Below are 25,330 nucleotides of genomic sequence, written 5' to 3'. Positions count from 1 at the left end.
TGAGCCCCCATGTAGGCAAACCCGAAGCATGAGGGTTCAAAACAGTACGTTTTGCATGATATGTTTTCCATTGTCATATCATGAATTCAGAGCTTGCTGCCGATACTTTCAGCGAAAGAGAATTTTCTTATGTGAAAATCGTTCCTGTTTTAGTGGGAATTTTACCCCTTCTTCCCCACCCCCTCCCAAATATAGCCAGGATCTAATTACTAATGTGTAGGGCCCGGGACTTTATGTTATAACATTTTTTTCAATTGGCTTCAGATATATTATTGGGGTGAGATCTTTACATATCTGAAAATCAGCCGAAATAGACAAACTTTACAAAGCATATTTTGACATATTTCGCCAATTTTGTTGTAATAAGACATATTTCTGTATAATTCCGTAATTGTCTCGCACATAATCGGTTATTTCATAATTTTTTCTTCGTAGCTTTAGCATAACGGATAGTTCATATTGTGGATGGCAGGATATGGAAATTACGGAGGAAGAAAGGTGCCGTCTTTTCTTAGTACAGAACAAAAATACCCCCACTTTTTTTATCCCACCGACAATTGATAGCCATGCAAACATTATTGAGGAAAAATGTTCTCTCTCATTGTTGCACGGGAAGTAAAGAAGTTTCGTTCTCATTTCTTTGCCTTTATTCGCTTTTCACAAATATCAGTCAAAAGTAAAAATAACATTCGGTATATTACAGCCCCTACTCTACTCTATTGGGTATGGGAGAAATTCGAGAGTACTGTTGTGCATATTTTTGGCTTTACTGGGAATATTTCTGCATTTTTCTGACATATTTGTAATTTTTCATGGCATATTTTCCAATTTATATGACATAATTACATACATATTTACAGTTTTATAGGACATAAAGTCTCTGGCCCTACTAATGAGATACCTCAAGGGTCATGTTGCACTCAAAAAATGCATTACCAAACTTTGAGTCACAGTATGTTCCAAAAGTCAAAAATTCTCCTTGTGACATACATATCACATTCCACGTTAGAGGGTTAAAGAATTGAAGTATAATGTATTTCACCACACTCAGTTCTTTTAATAACATTGAACTTCATTATCGGCCAGCTGGCCGGAACATATAGTATCACTATGTACATGAGTTATGACTACTGCACTCATAAAAATACTACGAATGGCTTATTCCACATCAAATCAACCAGTAAAATTTCAAAGTTACAGCCACCTATTCTGATTTCACTAAAACTTGGTGTATTTGTTAATACTAGTGTTGCTGGAAAAGTTTCTGAAAACTACCACCAACAGTGGTGCTAGTGTTCCGCTATTATAAAAATCGGAAGAATAGACCTTTTTATGTTGAAATTATCTTTGATTGTTTGTTTAAGCCTATTCGTTTATTTTTCACAGCAGTTTGAAGTAGTAGTTTCGTGTGAGAAATGGAAATTTCTCGTGAACACTTTCGGGCAATGATTTTTTATGATTTCAAGTGTAGTTTAACACAGAAACAATGCATCGAGTGACTTCATTTGGCTTTTGGGGATGAAGCACCATCCAATAGGTCTGTGTACAATTGGTTTTCCGAATTCCAGCATGGTCGCACATTTCTCAGTAATGAATTTCGTGAAGGTCGTCCATCCACATCTGTTGTTGCCAGTAATGTTGATGCTGTGCGGGAAATGATTGAGAAAGATCGGCATGTGACATACCATGGGATTCAGGCATCCTTGAACATTAACATGAAAGCAATACATACTATTTTGCATGGTCATCTGAATGCATGGAAACTTTCAAGCCATTGGATCCCACACAACTTGACCGAAGGTCAAAAACTGGGTCATGTAAATTGGTGTAAAGAAAGTTGTTAGTTGTTTGAATATGTAATGCATGAAAATGTAAAATTGGGGTTCCACTGTACTATCAGGGTATGAACATATGCAATATATATATATATATATATATATATATATATATACCGTGCGTTCATTTCGATCTGCAGCCGAGAGATCGGGCGAAGCGTGGCAGGCGGCGCTGGCGGAGATGCCGACATTTGCGGCCTGTAATGCCTGCTTATTTTTATGGACATATGCAGACATTTATATAAATATTGCAAAACGGGCACTAACCTGTGTTATAAGGGTACAGTTTTAATTTTAGTAGCTTTGTGGCTGTATGTGCTCATGATTTTGACACTCCCATCTCCTGTGAAACACTGCGTAGAGGTTTGTTTGGAGAACGTTCTAACGCTGCACCAATTTCATCGAGTTTTCCTTCGGTTAGAATACGTCGTTTTTGCTTAGGTATTTTAAAATTTAACGATCAAGTTTCTCGTAATTTAAGGACAAGATGTCTAACCGTATCTCTATGTGGAGGTGAAACACCTGGGAATTTCTGTAGAAATTGCCTACACACGTCTCGACACGAGTCTGTTTTCACGTAAGTGTCATACATAAAAATTATTTGTTCTAACGTGAACCTTGTGGCTGTCATTCCAATCGTCTCACTGACACAACACACATACACACTGCAATAACACAAACAAGTAACGGCAAGTAACCAAGAATAACACTCTTGGGCACAGTACGAAATTAACATGCTCTTTGTTTACGTCTGCTCGCCACGATAGTCGCGAAGGAACAAAAAACTCGAGCTCTGAGATTTCGGAAGCTCACGAACACCACTGACTTTTAACGGTTTCGTCTGCAGCGTAATCTTGATACAGTGTTGCACATTCAAAACCTCCAAACGATCCCCATCGACACAAAACTCTTCCAAGGATATAAACTTAAGCAGGACGTTACAGGTCAAAACTATGATTAAAATGTTTATTATCTGTGGCTCTTAACATCATTTCTAAAGCGTATTTATTTGTGTATATAACGGCAGAACTTGGATGAATTACAGAAGAACTTTTGCGTGTTATAACACAGGTTAGTGCTGGTTTTGCAATATTTATATAAATGTCTGCATATGTCAATAAAAATAAGCGGGCATTACAGGCCGCAAATGTCGGCATCTCCGTCAGCGCCGCCCGCCACGCTTCTCCCGATCTCTCGGCTGCAGATCGAAATGAACGCACGGTGTATATATATATATATATATGAGGTCTGCAGAATATATATATATATATATATATATATATATATATATATATATTCTGCAGACCTCATAGTTACCAAGGAACAGAAGGATAAAGTTTCAGAATTTTGTATGGATCAGTCATTGCTGAGGCTAATGCTAGCTTGCAGTGCTTAACAGAAAATGCTATATATCAGTGTCAAATCGACATACTGTATTTACTAGGGCTGAGCCGATACCAAGGGTATCGGTATCAGAAAGTATCTGTTGATATTTTTGCACAGATACAGATACCATTGTCTTTGAGTCCCTAGAAGTGTGGCCAAAACCAAAATTTGTTCCTTTTCAAAGATTCATTCACCTTTTCCAACTTACATTTGGCTTTAAAAAAACTGAAAAATACGTATTTGTGCACTTGTTAGTTGAACGTGGACTCAGTTCCGTGAACGGCAAGTACATAACAAAGAATCTATACGCAGATAAGACTCGCAGTCAAGTATCTTGCAAATCAAGGCTGGGTGGCGACAGACCTGGAAAACCGGGAAAAGTCTGGGAATTTGAGGTGTCAAAAAAAGTCAGAGGAATGTCAGGGAATATCGTCTTCATTTACTTCGAACACTCTTTTGACGAAAGTTGTTATAACTGGGGCACTATGGGAGCAATCTACTTCGGATAACTTTTGTTTTGCAGCTAAAACATCAGCGCATGCAACCGTGTATAATTTTAATTTAGAACACCGGACCGAGGAAGAGGGCTTGTGGGGGGGGGGCATATCCCCCGAATTTCAATGGAAAAACATAAAAATCTGGAGTTTGCCCCTCTTCTCCCGCTATTTGGGAAGAAGACGCGAACTTTAGTATTCTTTTTAAAGAATGGAAATTTCTCAAGAGAATTAAACATGTTTCATGTTCTAGGGTGTCATACAAGTTGAATAATAAGCTAAAATGTGATTTCTTGTTGGTTTTTTTTTTTACGAAAAATAGGTAATAGCATTTTTGGAGGAAAATTGTTATAACTCAGTCACTATGGGAGCAATCTACTTCGGATAAGTTTTGTTTTTCAGCTAAAACATCGTAGCATGCAACCGTGTACAATTCAGAACGCCGAACCAAGGAAGGGGGGTCTGGGGGCGCGACCCCCGATTTTCAATGAAAAAACATAAAAATGTGGAGTTTGCCCCCTCTTCTCCCGCTATTTGGGAAGAAGGCGCGAACTTGAGTATTCTTTTTAAAGAATCGACATTTCTCAAGAGTATGAAACATGTTTCATGTTCTTGGGTGTCATACAAGTTGAATAACAAGCCAAAATGTGATTTCTTTTTTTTTTTTTTTACGAAAAATAGGTAATTAGCATTTTTGGAGGAAAATTGTTATAACTCTGGCACTATGGAACAATCTACTTCGGATAAGTTTTGTTTTGCAGCCAAAACATCATAGCATGCAACCGTGTACAATTAAGATCGCAAAACCGAGGAAGGGGCGTTTGGGGGCGTGACCACCGAATTTCAATGAAAAAAACAAAAACCTGGAGTTTTCACCCCTCTTCTGTCGCTATTTTCGGTAGATGACGCAAACCTTAGTATTCTCTTCAAAGAATGGACGATTCCAAAGAGATTGAAACTTGTTTCATGTTCCTGGGTGCCATACAAGTTGAATAATGAGCCAAAATGTGAAACTATTCGGAAATGTGTCATGGATATGTTGCGGAGAGGAGGGGCGGGATATTGATCATCAATATGAATTTACCCAGGCTTGCTCCAGACCTGTGTCAGAGTTTCAACCCAAACAGAAGAGTATGAGTGTCCATTCATGTCGTAATCTGCACCATGTTACCATATGGTTTCATCGGGTCAGAACAACCTCACTCTGATGATACCATATAATATCATCGAGGGAGTAAAGGTTAAGCCTCTAAATATTACGTGGAAAATGCATTGAATTATCATTTTTTTCTTGTCCGTATGGGAGAGTAGTAAGGAGACAGAACTGTCAACAGATGGAGGGGATGGGAACGGGTGGCACCGTCCGATAGTTGTCGGACGTCGTAGTAAGGCATTTTGTTGGGCAAACTGAAGGAACATGGAAACAAATAGGTTCCATTGATACACCTGATTTTTGTCGAATATCGCCACCCGACAAAGTATATCACTACAACATGTGACAGAAATTGCATGCATGGGACTCTTATGATTTTTGTTCGATGTCTTCGGACTGCAACATCCAACAAAAATCGTATGCGTAAACAAGAAGAGCTTTAGACTGCAAATATGCTGCTGGAATTTTATTACTCTTCTGGCTCAATTCACCTCATTTAATGTAGCAGTGCTTACAAAGGTTTTCTTTCATCATCCTGACGTATTACTGGTTTCGCACTAGTTAACATACGTTTACAATCATATTGCACTATTCTTAGATATCAAGAAGAATCCAACAAAATGGGATATATATTGAATACTATCACGAAAAAGTGAAACATACATGTGCATTGGTGAATGTTATAAAAATTGGCAAGTGCTTGCTCCCAACCTCAGATTTACTGCAACACTAGTATTGCAATGAAATTAACACCATTCTCTGTCCTGTCTGTTTAAACTCGTGAGAGATGGTCATTAATCTCTCACTGAGTAAGGTTAATGTCCAATATTATAAAATAAAATACTAATAATAAATATGTAAATATTTTAATATCATATTTACTCAAATCATTCAATCATAAAAGCAAATCACTTTCTTCAAGAATTGACTTTTTTTCTGCCAGCCCTGCTAAATTTTCACTTTCCATCTACTGATTTATACAAGGGGTGGCCAGAAAGTAATTTCCGATTGATTTTTCACAAACGCCAAAACCGTGAAACATGGTAATTGCAGTGAAGTTATGTTTAGGAATGTGCAGTGATGTCTGGACACATTTTTCGCCCTTTCTAAATATCGAAATAATGTGAATTTGTCATAAAATGTGAATTGTTGGCGTTTTTAGCGATTTTTTTTAAAAGAAGTGACCTAAAACAACGAAAATTTCCATGAAATCCAACATTCTTGTCTTCTCTAGGCCTGTTTGTGTACATAGAACATGCAAGTTTTCCAACATTTTACTCAAGAGTAAACTATAGAGTTATACGTACATGGAATAATTCCGACAGCCACATTAAATCATGTATTTCCCAGGATTTTTTCAACTTCTATCAAAACTATTTGCATCACAGAGAAAAGTGGCAGGGTTCTAACATGTGATCGAGTGCGTATCTACTGTCATACGGGATCCACATCCTCGTACTTGTCGCACGAGATATGTTTTGAATTACCAAGCTAAGTGTGCTCCATCAGCATTTGTCAAGCGAGTAATAATGGAGCTCAGTCGTTAGGGCGTCTGACTACTATGCAAGAGACCCTGCGGGGGTGAACCGGGATGTTTTCCGCCTATTCAAACTGCTCCGGCATCCACCCAGCATCATATGAAGCTGGTACCTTGAGGAAACTTTGTGGGATAAAGGTAGCCAGGAGTGTGGTGCTTATCACATCACCCCCACCTTTAGCCGTGATCAAGAAAGTGTGGGGGGCCCTAACTCCACACCCTTATACACCTTCATGGAAAAGTGCAGGGGAGCTCTTTTCTTTTACTTCCTCAAAAATCTGTTCCAACATATCAAACTGTCACGAAAATACGTAGACCATGTGATCTACAATTTAAAATAATCGTTTAAAAGGACAATGGAGTATTAAGTTTCGGTATATTTGGCACATAAATGTTCTTAAACAAAAAAGCGAATTTTGGGAAACTTAATACTGACAAGTCAAAATAAGATAATGCCAATTTTTTGGTGCCATTATATATCGGTATCTGTCACGTGAGATTGATTGATTTTAATTTTTTGGGTGCATCGCCACTTATGGTCATTATGCACCCTTCAGTATATACGGCGGAAATTATCTAAAATCCTTACCTTAAAATTAAAAAAAGGGGTATGGAAAATAACTTTCCAAAAAGAACTCTCACGAAGATGCGTAAGCCACGTGACTTACAATTTGAAACAGTAGTTTAAAAACACAATGAAGGAATAATTTCAGATATTTGCCAGAAAATGCGCTAAAATGAAAATGTGAATTTTGAGAAAAATAACACCGTATAGTAAATAATAAAAAATAACAAAATACACCAATTTGAAAACAAATAACAAAATATCAAGGTCCCTACCGATTAGGCATAAATAAAACATGAATATCAGTTGTAATTTATTGCATTAGTAACAGTGAGTCTTAACCTAATTTTCGGCATAATCACCACCGTTGTTCTGGCATTTGTCGTAGCATGGCACAAAATTTTGTATGCCCATGGTATACGTGTCGGACAGCAAAGACTGGAACTATCTCTACCGCAGTGTTGCCCTGCCAGAAACCTCTTCAGTTAAACAAAGAGATGAAAGTCGGTACATTCAAGGCCAGGGCTGTACAGGGAGTGGTCCAAGATCTCTCACCTGAAGTGATGCAAAGGGCCTGTGTGTACTCAGCTGTATGGGGTTGTGCACATTAGATTGGCCTTCCGTGAATTGTCTGCACCATCGTCTGACCATACTATCGCTGACGACGTCCGGTCTGCACACCTCACACAGTTGCTGGTGGCTCTGTGCCAAATTCTGAGTGTGCATTGTAGGCTAGGCTCGGTGGGAGACATGTATGACAGCTGCAATCTTTAACCTAGAACTGTCCTAAAACGGCTGCATTGCAACTGTACCAGATTACTGCTACATGCCACTTCTTCCTGCCTGGATGGGTGTGTGTCTTATCTCTGACCACCAGTGCTGCGTATAGGCACCATTGGAGCTTTTTTCAGGATGCCCCTCGCATATGAACTTTCAGAAGCTTTTATTATTAGTGTTTTCCTGTTTTAATGTATGGTTAGCTAAATCAGGTACCTATACAATGCAATTCTATAAATTCTTTGCGTTAAATTTCTAATACCTACATACCTTATTTTGTTCGATTCAATTGTTTCACTTATATGCAAGAGTTAAGTTGTTTGCTTTATTCATTGAGTCGTAACTTTAAAAATAATCAAGTATTTTATTTTAAACTTACTGCGTATGACAAAATTCCGTAATCCTTCCCTAGCTTGTGAATTGTAATAATTTTCCAAGTTCACTATTTTGCAGTTTGAATTCAAATCATAGAGAATAGAGAAATTGAGTCAATTTCATAGAAAATAATATTGGTACTTAACAAATCCATACCTGGATACGTATGAGTTTATTATTTCCATTTGCAAAAACATCGATTTAGTTTAGTTTGTAATTGTCAGGGAAAAATGTAAATTTTGTCCTGGAAAACCTGGAAAAGTCAGGGAATTTCATTTCTGCTTGTTTGTAGGCACCCTGCAAGGGTAACGTGAAATTATCCCCATAGGAGTTCCTACCAGGCTTTGTTCCCACAGATGCGGTCTCGTGTAACAATAATCCCAATAAGATCCCGGTGCCAACAAGACACCTGGTGTATTGTGGACATCTCTCTCCTTAGAGACCTCCTGCAGTCAAAACAGTCATCGCTCATGTGGTGGACATGTCTCAGACATAGTGTGTAGCATATTCCTGGAAATTCAAATACCTGGGCTAATCCTCTTTTCCTTTCCAACTTTAGACTTTTGTTTGTCCCGACCTGGATAACTGTGTTTCAGCAGGCATGTTTCGACACAGGGATACAGCAGGGGAATAATGTTGTTTGAGCGACAGATGATGACAACCACTTTCTGGAACGTGTAGTGATGGGTTTGGATTTTCCTCCACGCCAATGGATAGAACTATGCAGTTACTTTTTTTTAGAAATCATTTGCCGAAAGTATATATGTCGAAAGCAAAGTCGCATCGGGTATCACTGTACTGAAGTCAATCGCCTGATATAGAAGCAAGATACTGGTCAGTTACCTCTCCTTACATTTTGTTTACAATTTTTTATTCTCTTTGTTAAAGGACAAAAAAGAGACTAGATTGGTTTCACATTACAGCTTTACTATTAGTTTTAGACGTCGTGTCCAGCCGGGGCTGCTAACTCGTCAGTTATTCTTGTGTTCACGGATGATTTAATGTTAGTTTGGGAAGATTGATCCCTTAGTTTTAGAGGAGGTTGAAGAGGCATGATCTCATTTTTCAACATTGTGGGTGGGGGGACGACGATACGATTATCTTGCTCGTAGCTTCTTATAATATTTCTCTCACATTTGAAACATCTGATCGATGTCACAGATCTAAAAAAGACTGTAAACTTGAGATGCATTGTTGCAACAGAGCACACACACAGATACTACATTTAAAAAATGTGGGTGGAAGCTCAGTTTTGGAGCTGACAACACCAACTGGCCATTGGTACCTAATAAATCAAACCTTTTGCAATGAGATTTCGCAGATTTTCAATTGTCATACTTTTGATTTCAATTTCTGGTAAGTCAAGTATTAAAACCGTATGTTACTATATTTTCTGAGACTTTATTTAACCCAAATTTAAAGAAGAGAAAGAAAAGACTTCATTATTGTAAGTATGGAATGTAGTTTAACCTTACTTTGCAATGTCAGAAATTAGGTGACATACATTACCTTATATTGACCAACACGAGTTTAATCTAAAAGTTGAGATTTTTACTGTGAGTTAGGTTCATCCAGGGCTTCCTTTGTGCCAAATTTCAGAATTTTTCAAAAGGACCCATCTGAGATATTTAACCCGAAAACTGTCAAAATTCAATGAAAGGCCATGTTTGAGCCCATGATGTAAAAAAAAGAGTTGAATTTCTAAGCACTGATACTTTATTTACAGACACCCTGCTGGCAGGTCTAGACATGAAAAAAATCTGTCTTAAAAATCCAATTTTTTTTAACGATCGTTACCATAATTTTCGTACTTACGATGCAATTTTAAGCAAAACATACTTGAATATCATAGAAAGTATACTTCATTAGCTACAAAATGAATTTTGTTTCAAAAATGAGCAAAGAAAGCCATGCGCCATGTTGGAAAAATGGCTGCTCCAGGAGAACTAAAGACAATATTTTTTTTTTTGAACATTGGTTTTGATATCTAGAAACATGTACAAACGTATGTACCAGGTGGTTATAATTAAAGTGACGGTGTTCAGAGTGGTACAGCACGGGCTGTAATGAGAGTAGCAGTCTGAAACTTCGTAGATATGCTAATGAAGCAATTAGCTCGCGAATTATGAGAAAAAAAAATAGTTCCAATTCTCGCCACCAGGGTAAAAAATGGCGCTGTAAGCAGTCGAAACGTGGAATTTTCCGTAACTCTGACGTCAAAGTCGGTGACATTGCCTAACCATTGTGTGAGCTCCCTGGTTGTCATTAGTGACGCTTGTTGCTTTTTCCTTTAGTAATGTTAATGTAATTCGAATAGTGAAATTGTAGCGATATTTTATTACAAAGAGTATTGTTTTCTGCGATTTATAGTGTTTTTCCTGTAACTATACCACGTTTTGACTGCTTACAGCGCCATTTTTTACCCTGGTGGCGAGAATTGGAACTATTTTTTTTTTTGCATAATTCGCGAGCGCATTGCTTCATTAGCATATCAACGAAGTTTAAGACTGCTACTCTCATTACAGCCCGTGCTGTACTACTCTGAACACCGTCACTTTAATTATAACCACCTGGTACTAAAAATGAAATTTTTCTAAAATGGTCATGCAACCACCATTGGATCGTTTGGCATGAAATGACCCTATATATATATATATATATATATATATATATATATATATATATATATATAATGGATAAAAGCAAGGAGGGCTAAAAGGGCTAAGTAAAAATCAAAGAAGGTAAAAGGAAACACTCACCGGACAGTAGAGAAATTCAAAATTTTCGCTAACTTCTTAGCATCATCGGTGTGAGGAGAAAGAGACTGAACCGGAAGTTGTTATTTTAAATTGGAATTAGACAAGTATCGGGTCAAAGTGGTATCGGCTCAGCCCTAATATTTACTCATGTGTAATGTGCACTTTCTCCCAAATATTTTTGCTCCCAAAAACTGTGGTGCGTATTGTGCACAGAATAATTTGGACAACCAACATAAAGCCCACATGTTTTCACCATGTCACTGAATACAAAATGTATAACAACAGGCACAAATACAAATTACCATGTTTAGTAATAATAATTTTTAAAGAAACATGTATAAAAGTGAAATTGTTGTTTTTTCCCATTATTTTTAAATTTGTATTGAAGCATTTTGAGACGACCTGTTTTGGCACAACCCTGTTGTCATTTTCCTGCATGTACCACAGAACTTTCAATTTCAAAATAGCAGTATAACTCGCCCTCTTTCACATTTTGATCTCGCTTTCTTCACAAGATGGTTACTGAAGTGGAAGTAGGGGGGAGGGGCATGATTTGGTAACATTATATACACTAGATGATATTCTCGTCTTGGCTCACGTAGCAACAGGTGACTCATTGAATAGGTATGATGTCATTCGCTCTTCATTGACATGGCAACAACTTTAGGACCTGCAACTAAAAAATCCATTTCTTGAACCTTAATTGTTATTATTAATTATTATATACAAGATATAGTTTTTTGTCGTTTTTTCCCATCAGAAACCAGAGTGTGTAAATACGGTATCACTTTATTGCTTTTTTTCATTTTCATCGTTGCCCTGTAAGTGAGGGGTTCCGGGTTCGATACCCGGTGGAGGCACATAGTGCTTCGGATCCCACTTTAAACTGTAGGTCCAGTCCTAATTAGCCTTACTGTGCATAAAGTGGACTTAAAACACCAAATCAACAAACAAACTTTATTTTTTTTTTCTAAAGTTTATAGGAATGAGAATCTAGGACCGGCACAAAAATTCGAAATATACAAATGGAACAGGACACTTTATGCAATTGAACAATGTATGAAAAAGACAGGTCTTGTGCACCAAGGTTTGGTAGTGAAGTGCCAAGAAAACCATTACAAATAGTTTCATTCTATGTGCGTTTATTAGTCACAAGGCTACATTGTCAGCACAAAACCAAGGAGGTGCAAACAAAGCTCCCTATGAACCTTCTAAGTAACCCCCAGAGCATCCACAACATGCTGCCAATGATGTGGGAGACAGTTTCGGACTCTAGAGGACATTGCCATCGCTGTGCTAATGGTGCAGGCAAAGCAGGTCACTTCTTCACTCTTTCCAGCATAGTGGTTACAGAGATTACATGTCCTCTAGGAGTGGTCTTCCATCATGTTTCCCTGTAAATTCAGTCCATCCAGCATACATAGGGCCCGCACTAGTATTGCATTTTTTTATAAGACAGTGTTGCTATTCTTACACATTATTATTTTTTTCCCAAAAGTATCGGCCTGTTTTGAACGTGACTTTGCATGGGTATTGGAATATACCTGCTACGTACTGCAGCATTTTGGTACATTGTGGTGGGCATGAGAGCATGCCGAATGCAAAAATTTTGTTTAAAATTTGATTTTCTTCTTCTTTCTTTAACTTTCATTATTGGTTGGTGAAATGTGTAAATTCCCCCTCCTCTGAGCGTTCCGTGTAAGGTACTTACCAGCACATATTGCATTGTTGTAATACCCTGAGAGTACTGCAGTGTTTTTTATTCACATCTGTTTATTGCAGGGGCCACAGGGATTCTTCAAATGGAATTTTTTTGTGTAAAATTTAAATCTTAATCGCCTTCTTCTAATTATGTTTTTTAATGCGATACCATAATTTCCCATCCCACAAGAGCACAGTACTTTGAGGGGAAAAAACAGCCACAACTGTGTGTAGTAAATAGTTTTTCTTCTATTAAAAAAATATAAAAAAAGTATTGACTAATTACTGATCAATTTAATTAAATCCCACCATTTTAAACGTGAAACTGGAATTTCATTTTAAACATTTTTTATCTGACATTGAACTTCCCATTGTCCACTTTATGACATCATTTTATTGAACAAAAATTTAGTACTTTTTGTTTTCATTTTTTACTACAAAAAAGTAATAAGGTTAAAACACTGTAATGAAATGTTACACATGCATGGCAGTGTGTTTAGCTCAGCATGCTACAATGCTAGCGGCCCTGAGTACAATTTCCAGCATGGGTGTGGGTGTTCTTTGTGAGTCTCTCTTCATCAATTACATCTTATCACTCTTCCTCATCTTCGTGTTTAACCAAAAGTGGCAGAAAAGCAAAGTAAAATATACCAAATCAATCAATTGAATGTTTTTTCCACTACAATGGATTGCCCCTAATAACCTGATTAGGTGCAATCCATTGTGACGGGTGTGACATTGAGACAAATTTACATTCATTTTTATCTTTTTTTAGCACCTTCAAATACGTAACTCAATTCATGTAATTTCATTTTCCTTGATGAAAGTTATTTAATTTCAGAATATTTCTTCCCCACCTCAATTTTCAGCTACAGAAAATACATTTTTAGAAATTGTGACAGGTGTGACACTTCTCCAGTCTGGCAATTTATTTGCGCGAGGACGTCCCTGCCAAAATTCTCTCAAAGTCGCCTATGAAGGTTCATCGGAATATATAATCCTCGAAATCAGTATCTGTCAACAAAAACTCCTCCTGGCGGTAGTCTATCGTCCACCTTGCACTCGCCTTGATAACTTCGAGAACGACGTTGCAAACTTTCTACCAAAATATTCACACACGATCGTTCTGGGAGATATGAATACCGACCTATGTAGCAAAAAAGAAAAGGTTATAGAATTCCGTGATACGTTCTCTGCTTTAAATCTTTCCATTTGCCATTTAAATCCAACCCACCACACGGCCACTTCCGACTCGTGGCTTGACGTCATCTTGGTTTCTGACGAAAATCGTGTAACGCGCCATGGCCAAATACCAGTGCCTGGAATTTCCTACCACGATTTAATTTACGTGTCCTATTATCTTCGCATTCCTAAATACAAAGCAAAACAAGTTTCATATAGAGACCTCAAAAACATTAACGAAGCCCGCCTAAATGAAGACGCTGCCCTTGAACCATGGCATTTAATCAGTACGTTATCTACAGTGGATGAGCAAGTCTTATTGTTAAATACCTTTATCCTCCAATTGTACAATAAACATGCTCCAGTCAGGAAGAAGCGTGTTTCGCGTCCCCCTGCTCCCTGGCTGACGGACGAGTTGCACCGGCTTATGGCGATGCGTGACAAAGCGTACACCAAATATAGGAAGGCGATCAAGGTCGGTGATTATAACACATCCATCTTTGAAAATTACAGAATTCTGAGGAACCGTTGCACCCAGGAAGTACGAATATCAAAGCGTCGATTCGCGTCTGAACTACTAACATACGAAAGCAAACCTGACGTCCTCTGGAAAAAATTGAAAATACTGGGAGTTGGGAAACGGAGAAACCACGAATCCGTGAATAAATTTCCACCGGAAGTATTGAACGATCACTTTTGTGATCTTCCGATCGTCGATGATAATGTGAAACACGAAACGATTCGTAACATTGAAACACGCTCCACAACTGCTCCAAAATTTTGTTTTTCTTATTTTTCGCCGGAACAGGTCAGAAAATCGTTACAGAAGATAAAGTCATCGGCCGTAGGAGTAGATGAAATTTCTATCCTCATGATTAAAAAAATTCTCTACCACGTACTTGCTCCTATCACTCATATTTTTAATTTTTCTTTAATTACCGGCGCATTTCCCTCGTCTTGGAAACTCGCCCTGGTACGCCCTATACCTAAAACAAACAACATAATAAACGTCAACGATTACCGACCAATCAGCATCCTCCCAGCCTTGTCTAAAGCTCTAGAGCATCTCGTTAGCGATCAAACCCGGGACTTTCTAACGCGAAATAATTTAATAGATCCTCTTCAGTCTGGCTTTCGAAGTAACCACAGCACTTGCACGGCTCTTGTCAATGTAACCGATGACATGAGGCTAGCCATGGACAATAAACAACTTACGATTCTGGTACTTCTAGACTTTACAAAAGCTTTTCAGACAATTGATCATGATCTACTACTCTCTAAATTATCATCGATTTTCAATATTTCCGACTCCGCGGTTAATTGGTTCTGCTCCTATCTACAAGAACGTCGACAATGTGTCGTTGACCTATATGGAAAATCGTCGTGGAAAAACATTCCATGTGGTGTCCCTCAAGGCACCGTACTCGGCCCCCTCTTATTTGCTCTGTATATAAACGACCTCCCGACGGTGCTTAACGGCTGTAAATACCATATCTATGCCGACGATTTTCAGTTATATTTCTCTTTCCCCCCGCAAGAAATACTGCATGCAATAGAAATTGTGAACAATGACCTTAAACAAATAAGTACTTGGTCTGCACACCATGGCTTACATCTAAACCCGACTAAAACCCAGTGTATTCTTGTAGGTTCCCCTAGAATTTTGAGCAAAATAGATAAATCTAGCCTCCCTAGACTCAACATAAATGACATTCATCTGCCCTTCTCCACTACTGTTAAGAATCTGGGTGTGATACTCAACCAACATCTCACCTGGGCAGAGCAAGTTAACTCTGTATCTAGAAGAGCTTTCGGTGCATTGCATTCACTCTATCGGCTCAAAAACTTCCTCCCTGAACGCATAAAAATTAAACTGGTCCAGTCTCTTGTATTTCCCATTGTTGACTATTGCGACATTGCTTTCTTGGATGTCAATCACGAGCAAGCTAAACGACTGCAGCGAATTCAAAATGCCTGCATTCGTTTCGTTTTCGACCTAAAATATTCAGACCATTTGACATCGTACTTTGCGAAGGTCGAGTGGCTTAAATTAAGCGATAAACATAATTTTCATAAGTTAATTTTACTGTACAAAATCCTCCAAATAAAAGACCCGCAATATCTCTATAACCGATTTCAGCATCTTTCCGACTTTCACAGCCACAACACCAGATCGCGCGAAAGGTCTCTGCTGTCCATTCCACTCCACAAATCCAACTTTTATGCAAATTCTTTTACTGTTACCTCAGCAGGCCTTTGGAACAAGTTGCCACCTGAAATTCATGTCTCTTCCTCAATTGTGACGTTCAAAAAATTGTTAAAGTTACACATATTATACAATGAAAATTAAATGTTTGATTTCCCTATTAATATGGCGGGTGCAGAGAATGATAGAAGGACGTAAGGCACTAAAATGAATTAGAGTAATAGTTAAGATGAATTATCGTCAAAGTATACCTTTTTGGACTGTGTTTTAAGTATGTATAATATTGGACTGTGCTTAAGTAAGTGTAGTGTTATGTATTTGCTTGTACGTGTGTAAGGGCAAAGATATGTATGTGTGTGTGTGAGTGTGTGTGTCCGTATCTATAGGTTAGATTACCTTTCTTATATGTAATTTCTCTTTGTATTTTTTATTTCTCTGTAATTTTTTATATATTTTTTTCTTCCTTTTTTTTTCAATATTTTAATTATTTCATATTCAATTTTTTTGTAAACATGGTCAAGTGGAAGAAAAGGCTCCACAGCCTTAACTTCGCCATGTAAAAGAAGACGAAATAAATAAATAAATAAATAAATAAAAAACTGTTGGAAAATATATGGTTTTGCTGAAACAATTTCATTTTATTTTCACAAAGGAAACTTTATTCGATATTTACATGTTTGTAGTTTCTGAAAATATTACTACCTCATACTTTGTTTATACACAATTTTTGTCCGTGACTGCTGTGACAAATTTTATGATGGTTGTGACCATGCACATGTAGGATTATGGAACAATACAAAAGCTATGAAAATTATCATAAATAGATTCTTCAAACTAAGGTCTGTTTCAGAAAAGAAGTAGGATGCTTGAGAGCTTAAGATATAGAAACAATAATTGAGACAATTAGAATTAAATTAGAATTTAGTTTTTTCATGGTATTGTCTGTATCATAATGAAACAACATGTTATTTAAAAGCCATGAAACTAATGTTTGCATTAATAATTTCAAATTCTACATAGTTTTCTCTTTATTTTCATTTCATAAGTGATACTTTGAATAAAAATAAATTAACCTTGTTTGTCCACTTTCACATGGAATAGCTCTTAAGAAGAATTAATTTTTAAAATCTTTAATATGAACTAAATATCTGTTGTTGTTTTTTTTCTCCGGGAAGTTCCCCAAAATATAAAATGAAAAATCTCCAAATTCCAGTCATGAACACACACAAAAAATATTGACTTTACTTTGGAATTTCATCTTTCTGCATTGTGAATGAAGATAGTTTTTTCCTGATTAATTTTGAAGACACTCTGCCTTAATTCACTGACGGAGAATACATCATGTGCAATGGAGATGGCAGTGTTAGTTGCATTTTCGCCCATCTGGTGGTGCTGGTGAGTGTTTCTTGGCTTTCATTTTTATCTGCTGTGCTTTCTGCTGGCAGTTGTTTTCATTTTCGTTGTCTGGTGGTGTTGCCAGGAGGTATCGGTCCATCTGCTTCATTGCATTCTTTGGGGTGTGTGGAAGGGAATTGAACAGGGTAACTGCCTTTATTATTCTTTTTGTTCTGGGATTTTTTGAACACCAGGATGACTGGTTGGGTGTGCCTTTCCATTGTCTAGGTATACTGTTGGATGATGGCATTGGATTTCTTTGATGGTGTTTTTATTGAAGGAGCCGGTTGGGTGAAGTATGGATGTGGAGGAGATGAAGTGGTTTGTTGTACGGAGGTGTAGTGAAAGGCCTGATCCTGGTGTCTTTTTGGCATCTTTTACGTGCTCCTCGATCCGTTCTTGAACAGTGTGGATGTTTCCACTGATGTAGCTGTCATGGCATTGGTATGTGCCCTTGTAGACATCAGGACATGTGAGTTTTGGTGGAGACAAAATTTCACGTACTCAATATTAAAACCTTAAAGGGGATCCCCCTTTTATTTTATTTTTCACTTTATTTATGTTTAATTAAAAAGTAAACAAAATTAAAAAATTGCTGACCATGATGATAAAATGAATTTTACTGGCCATACATCTGCATAAGCTTACCTAGTCTGTATTTGTGCTAGTTGACCTCTCACTCTGCACCTCATAGGCATCATTTGTTAAAACTTATTCTGTTGTGTGACTAATAGCTGACATATCACACATGAAAAACTCAATATGCTGACCAAGGCAGAAATTTATTTTATTATAATCTGAATCGGAAGAAGATCTTGCTAGAAGGTTGAAACGTTACGTTTAGTTTATGTTTTGTAATAAAATAAATTTCTGCCTTGGTCAGCATATTGAGTTTTTCATATCATGGAAACAAGGCTTAATGGTGTTATCACATATAATAAGAAATGTGCATTATCCTCTTTGACCATCAGTTTCGTGCTTGTCATTTTCCCTCCAATTTTCTAGAAACCCTCTAAATATGTTATTTTTTGTCTGCTTTGCTGGGTTTGAAATTCAATGTCTGCAGTTTCATATTCAGGAAACTCCTCACTTGTACTCGTGATGCCTTTACGAAGAAGCAGGGTTTTCATGGTTTGTATTATATTGGCTAACCATAAAACCACTTTCAAGAGCAGCTAAAAATTAACATTTACAATTTGACATTTCTATGTATTAACCAAAGAGCCGTGGTAGCTTAGTTGTTAGGGCATCTGACTACGATGCGAGAGACCCGGGTTCGATCCCCTGCAGGGGAAAACTGGGATTTTTTTCCACCTCTTCAAGCGAATCCGGCACCCCCCTTCCCCCTGCAGCATTGTGAAAAGTGGGTACCTGGAGGAAACTCTGAGAAGTAAAGGCTGGCGGGGGTGGGGTGCTGATCACATCGCCCCAACCTTCGACCGTGAACAAGAAGGTATGAAACCCTAACTCCACATCCCCTGTAGGTCTTCATGGCATGGTGCAAATCACAGGGGAGCACTTTACTTTTATGTATTAATCTTGAGTGCATAGAGCTGTGTATGTTTGTGTAGCCTCTCTGGACATGGCTTTTCAAACTTCCTGCGATGTAAGTTAAAGAAAGAAGAAGAATATTAAAGACTTTTCAAATAAATTTGTATTCGGCATGCCACTATGGCCACCACAATAGACCAAATTGAATGATGAAATATATGTTATAGTCATACAGTCCTACAACCATGGAAAGTTTGTTGAAAATAGGCCAATACATCTTGGAGGGCGGGACAATAACAATATAAAAGTCTTGACAGTGTGGCCAGCTTACAGAAAAGATCTGGAATTTTACTTCTAGCATCGGCTCTAAAACTGCTGGATGGAGGCATGGCAATATACCACTCTTTGAGGATGTGTAATGCCCATTGCCCAATTTGGGAAAAGAAAAACTGATTTTATGCATCGTTTTTGAGTCTTCATTTTCAGGAAATTCTGATAATTGGGGCATTTTCCCCAGTAGCCCTAATTGTTGCATGTGGTTAAAGTGTTACGTTAGACTGCAAAAAGCAGTGATTGAGGAGTTAGAGCCCATTTTATAAGATTTATTTCATAATACTCATAAACCAAATGACTTTCTCACACACCGCATATTAATAATACTGTAGTAACCATGTATGTATTGTTTTGTCATTTGAGTATGTCATACCTTCATATGTATACAAATAAAGGAAAAGGACAGAACTGAAATATTGTGTGTAATTTTCAAGAAATGGCACATTAATTGTTTCCATGTGCTCGGAAGATAGCAATACCATCCATCTGGAAGGTTAACAGTATTAGTATTTCTATGTCTAAAAGATGTAGTGTGGAAATTCTGAATTTTATCATTTTTTTTTTCAGTTATTCTTCAAGGAGTGCTTCTTCTTTTACTACCACTTGAAGAACTAGTCAACCTCTACATGCATTACATCAGTGTTGCCCTTCTTGCAGCCGCAGAGTTCTTTTCACGCCACTATGTACTTGTGGAGCAGGCGGAGGCATTATCAGTGTCCAAGATAGAGATAGAGAAGCAGTCATTCCTGTTCACAGACAATGACAATATTGTTTACCTCAAGCGACAGATATCTTCCATTGCCTTCCACATCATCGTAGCAACCACGATCTCGTATCTGCTGGATATTGAGTGCAACATGAGAAAGTCCTTCTTGGCAATTTATTCCGTACCCGTAGCTGCCCGAATGGCAAATTTCCCAATTGTACATTTGCATGTAATCCATAACTTTTGTAGTGCATTTATGATATTGTCAATGATTTACTACATGATAAGCTTTGTGCCAAAGTTAATAACGTACATGAAGGATGTGTACGAAAGGATGATAGTTACTATTGATGCTTTTGGGTTCGTTCACGCCTTGGTTTTTATCTGGAAGAAGTTTTTCATTTCCTCACAGTTTCTTCTCTTTTGGGCCGTGCTGTTAACGACACAGTTGTATAATTATACTTACCACCCACAGGAGTACAGCTCCACCATAGAAAGGTCTTTAAGTTACCCAGTCACAGAAGAATGGTACCTGCTGCTTCTTTATGCAATTTCCGAAATATGCGCATCTCCTATTAGTTTACTCGGTACATGCTTCGCTGTGTCATATTTTTCATATGGAGTTCTCAGTCTTACAAAGCTCTTTATCCAAGGCTACAATGGCATTATTACAGATCAATTAGTTCATGCAGGTATGGGAGAAGGCCTAACGATGGTTCTTTTAGCGATTCAAACGGGATTGATTGACTTAAAAATGCCTCATCGCCTAGGAGCCATGTCAATCATCCTGTTCATTGTTATCGGTTCGTTGATTCAGTCAATGTATGAAATTACAGAACCAGTTCTCTTAGCTCTCAGTGCTTCCCACAGCAGATCAATCTTCCGTCATCTGCGAGTGCTTTCCGTTTGCATATTTTTATTCGTATTTCCACTTTATATGACATATATGCTGTATTATGTATTTGATATAGACTTTTGGACCCTAGTCGTTATTTCAACATGTGCTTTAACGTCAGTTCAAGTTTTAGGAATGCTGGTTGTGTACGTGCTCTTTCTGTACGATGCCTATTGCGAGGAGTGCTGGGATGGTTTGGACGACGTGGTCTATTATGCCAAAGCCGTTACTCGCGTTCTCGAATTTCTCGTTGCAGTTTTTGTGGTGGGTGCGGGGATGAGGGAGTCGGTTCAAGGTGATTGGTCTTTAGTAAATAGCTCCGTTCTTATTATCCATTGTTACTACAACGTCTGGCAGAGGTTGCAGTCCGGTTGGAAGTCCTTCTTGTTACGTCGCGAAGCCGTCAGAAAGATCAACTCGCTGCCGGAAGCGTCGTCGAAAGATCTGAAACTTTACAATGATGTGTGTGCCATATGTTACATGGAGATGAAGGTGGCCAGAATAACAAGCTGCAAACACTTTTTCCACGGTTCGTGCTTACGGAAATGGTTGTACGTGCAAGACAAGTGTCCGATGTGTTCAGCAAAGATATGTTTGGGACAGGATACCGACAGTCCCGAAACTACTGAGACTCCCGTTGCAGAGACTGAAGTAATAAACCCAGTAGGGACTGATGATTCTTCCACTCATAGAGACTCAGGGTAGATAAGATATTACCCTCCTTCCAATAGTCCTATTGTTGATTAGAATGCATTTTAACATGAAAAGATACTAATGGATTGAAAGCAAACAGAATGAAACTAAATAGAATGCGTATGCTTTGATTTTAATATTTTATAAACCGTTACATTTTTATTTCACTTAATTTAGCAGAATGTGTTGCTTGAATAGAAACCTATACTTTTGTGCCTGCCATTACGCAGTTTTAAATTTTATGTTAATTTTACATTTGGAAGTAAAACCTTTTAAAGTAATGTTTGTGATATTTGCAAATGCAGTCATGGAAGATGAATAATGTCAAGTAACTTACCAATATTTGATGCTAATGAAGTTATGGACATGTATTTACAAGACAAATTTATTTTCAGGAACCTGGATTAACGGTGTGGCTTGTAGTTTCGTTTATTTTACTACGTATTGTCACATTATTTTATTGATGTTTGTAGTAATGCATTGAAACCAAAGTTACTTATAACATTACACAATCGTTGGTAGTTAACACAATTTGCTCACTTGCGAGACTTAATTTAAAACAAGATACATCATCATAAATTGGGTGTATTTTTCTTTAGACATCTTAGAAATTAACAACAAAGTTGATATCCTTTATTCTCCCAGTGTGGGATTTAGGTAGGAAAAATTTTCCACCATGCTTATATCATTGTGACAGTGAATTGCTCCACGGGTGATATGTCATTCGTAACTTTATTAGCATATAAGGATCAAAACCTTTTGTATGCTTTCCAGTAGTACGTGACAGCATAACAGATGCAAGGATATGATAAAAAACATCCAGCAGCCATTTTATCAGTGAATGCACTGCTGTGAGCTTTATTATTATTGGATCCTTAGTCAGACTAGAATAAATTTCTAACATGTTCGTATTTTTCATTAATTGTCATTCAATTCTGGGCTGGAGATTTTTGCGAGTCAAAGAGAAAACCAAAATCTTTGTTATCAAAATCATATTCACCTTAAAAGCAATTATACGTCACTATGATAAGAAGCACAGCACAAAACATTAAGCTTTTGCACACCTTAACCAAGGGAATTTTATATATAGTACTAATAATGTTTAACAGTAAGAGTTTTGCAGATGAAATGTTAATATGAGAAGATTCTGTTATTTTCAGTTTCTTATCAGACATCAGTTTCAACATGCATTTTGCAACTTTCAAGTAGCATGAAATGAGGTGGTGCCTTTTGAATAACTCATATTTTCTCCTTCAGATAAATAAAAGTAAAATTGAACTAATCATATGAGAAACATACCAAGTCATAGGGATGAACTAGTGATTTTTTTGTAGTATGCTCACTGAAAAAGTGTTCATGGTACTCTGGAAAAAGAATATCAGGTACAAGTTTAGTAGTGATTGAGTCATGATCACTTGTAAAGAACTTGTATAATTTTTCATTATTATATCATAATTCTCTAAAGAATTTTGAAAATCAATCTAATCTTCTTAATATTAAAACTGACGAAAAATAGCTATAAAATGTAGGTGATATTTGATATTATAATTGCAACATACAAACATATAATACAATCAATAATGAAAAAATATACCGTATGTCAAGTGATATGTCTAAAAGAAAATATATGTTTTTGATGTAGTATTTGCAACCCTCTACATGTAATTTTTTGCAGATAAATATTAGTAACTTGCTTATGTCGTATTATTGTATACTTTGTTAAATTGCATTCTGCAGAATTTTTTTCATGGTAAATTCTCTCTATCTGTAATAACTATTTAATGATGTTAAAATGTTGAGAAGAAATCCACAAGATTCAAGCAAGAAGTGTTGCTCATACACTGGTTTGTATAAAAGTGAATTACCATTGATTGCCAAATTTAGTTATTTTGATTCAACTAAAATAACAAAATTGAGAATGTGAAGAAAAATTTCAGAGTAATCATGAGTTGTCATTTTGCATATATATCATGTTATTTATGCGTGATGCTTAGCATCTTGAACTCGCAAGCTATTTTTATTGTGAAAGATGGATATTAATAAACAATTGTTATAATTCTTCCATGTAGAGACTGAAAGAAATTTACAGAAACAAGTTTAACTGTAAGTAAACATAAATAATAATTCATTACTCTGTTCTTACAGATTTTTTAACCTGCGTACATCAGTCATTAAGTATTTTGTTGTAATGCTTTCTCAAATTTGAGATTTTTACTTTTTAGCATGGTGAAATTACATTCAAGATTTTATATACATTTCTAATGTGAAAATGTGTTCTGTGAAATTTCAGCAATTAACACAAAGAGAAATCCCAGGAAAAAATCAATAAATATTTACTGAACTTCCACTTGGTGCTTCCTGTAATTTCAACAGTACTCATTTAGTGTTATTTTATTTGTAATTCAGTTGTTACATTTTAGCATAATTTGTTTTGCGCTTGTAATGTATAGTTCTTGAAGAGAAAGTCTTCAGATTGTGTACATATGTATAGCATTAAGAGAGAAAAGTTTATTAGGATGTATATATTGATAATAAATAAATACAAAGTTAAACTTCCTAAATTCTGATCACTTCAGTTAGCTTTATTTCAACATTTGCATTTAGTTTATCCAGTTAGTTGAAGAGGAGGTAGGTTATTTTTTTAGAAAACATTGAAGTGTAGGATATAAAATTGGATACCTTCGACTGAAACATTTTTAATAGTGCGTGACTCCTCCTTGATACCAAATAGCTACAATTCTGTCTTGTATGGAATTGGTCAGGTTTCTGTTTGGTGGGAGGTGTAGTGAGTGGAGAGAAGGGTGGGGGTTGGTTTGGTTGGGGAAGTTATTGGATGGCCTTGTCCAGGCCTGGGACTGTGGTTATCAGTATACTATTACTTAGTGTTTACAGATTTGACAAATACTACTCTTTTATCACACTGTATATGCTCTAAAGCTGTGGTAGCCTTGTGGTGATCTGTGAATTCAAAAATATCAAATGTATAGTAATAATGTAATGGTAATGGAAAGATGTTTTACATGCAGAAACCCACAATTTATCATTAGAGACTGGATTTTAAAGGGATTTCCTTTTTAATTTTTCAACATTGATCATGGAATATATAACAGTAGTGTTGATAATTATCTTCCACCAATGAAATTATATTGTTTTAACTTCCCTTTTTTTCCTTTTTCAGCCCACATTACCTTTTTTCCTTTCTTAAAAACATTTTCCTTTATTTTCCCTTTATTGACTAGTTCTTCAGCCTACATTCCATTTTTCTCCCTTTTTAAAAACATCTTCCTTGGTCCCTTTATTGATAAGAACGCCTTCTACCTTACCTTCCCTCCATGAGTGTTGGGAATACATTGCAGTGATTGTTGCAACAATGAGATCTGGGCTTAAGCAGCTACAAACACATTGAAAGCAGCACACCTGTTGGGTTGGAAATGTACTTATCTGCTAGATTTAGACTTTTATTGTGAAGTTTTTAGAATAGTTTTAACTTATGACAGTGATGACAGTATTGAGTGTCAGTGAAATGGCGAAGCCAGGTACAAGTGGCAGCAAGCTATAGAATGCGGTAAGCTGTTGTAAGGAAGATTTCATTGAAACTAATGGTAAGATTATTCGCTGTGATTTACCTTCAAGAAAAGGAAATGAAAAAGGACTATAGTTTATTTTTGCACACTACTAAAAATATTATTTTAAATGATAGGACAAAATATATCATTCATATACAAAAAGGAATACATGAAAGTTCTTGCATTTTTTACTTTACTTCATATGAAATGTAATGTATCCCTTTTTACATATGAATGCTATATATTGTGCTTTCATTTAAAGTAATATTTTAGTGTAGTGC

General features: G+C 36.8%; 1 protein-coding gene across 2 annotated transcripts in view; it reads left to right on the top strand.

The window, feature by feature from the left end:
* The window catches only part of LOC146002811 (RING finger protein 145-like), a 47,202-nt gene extending 23,158 nt beyond the window's left edge, over window positions 1-24,044 (top strand). For both annotated transcript variants that reach the window (XM_083140769.1, XM_083140768.1), the window contains exon 3: window positions 19,757-24,044. In XM_083140769.1, coding sequence (XP_082996895.1) covers window positions 19,757-21,495 — 1,739 coding nt within the window. In that variant the 3' untranslated portion in view covers window positions 21,496-24,044. The remainder of the gene's footprint in view (window positions 1-19,756) is intronic.
* Window positions 24,045-25,330: the final 1,286 nt, after the last annotated feature.

The sequence above is a fragment of the Lepisma saccharinum genome, chromosome 19 (assembly GCF_977018435.1).
Source record: "Lepisma saccharinum chromosome 19, izLepSacc3.1, whole genome shotgun sequence".
NCBI lineage: Eukaryota > Metazoa > Arthropoda > Insecta > Zygentoma > Lepismatidae > Lepisma > Lepisma saccharinum.
Note: the sequence above shows the minus strand (reverse complement) of the source record. Positions and strands in the feature narration are given on the sequence as shown.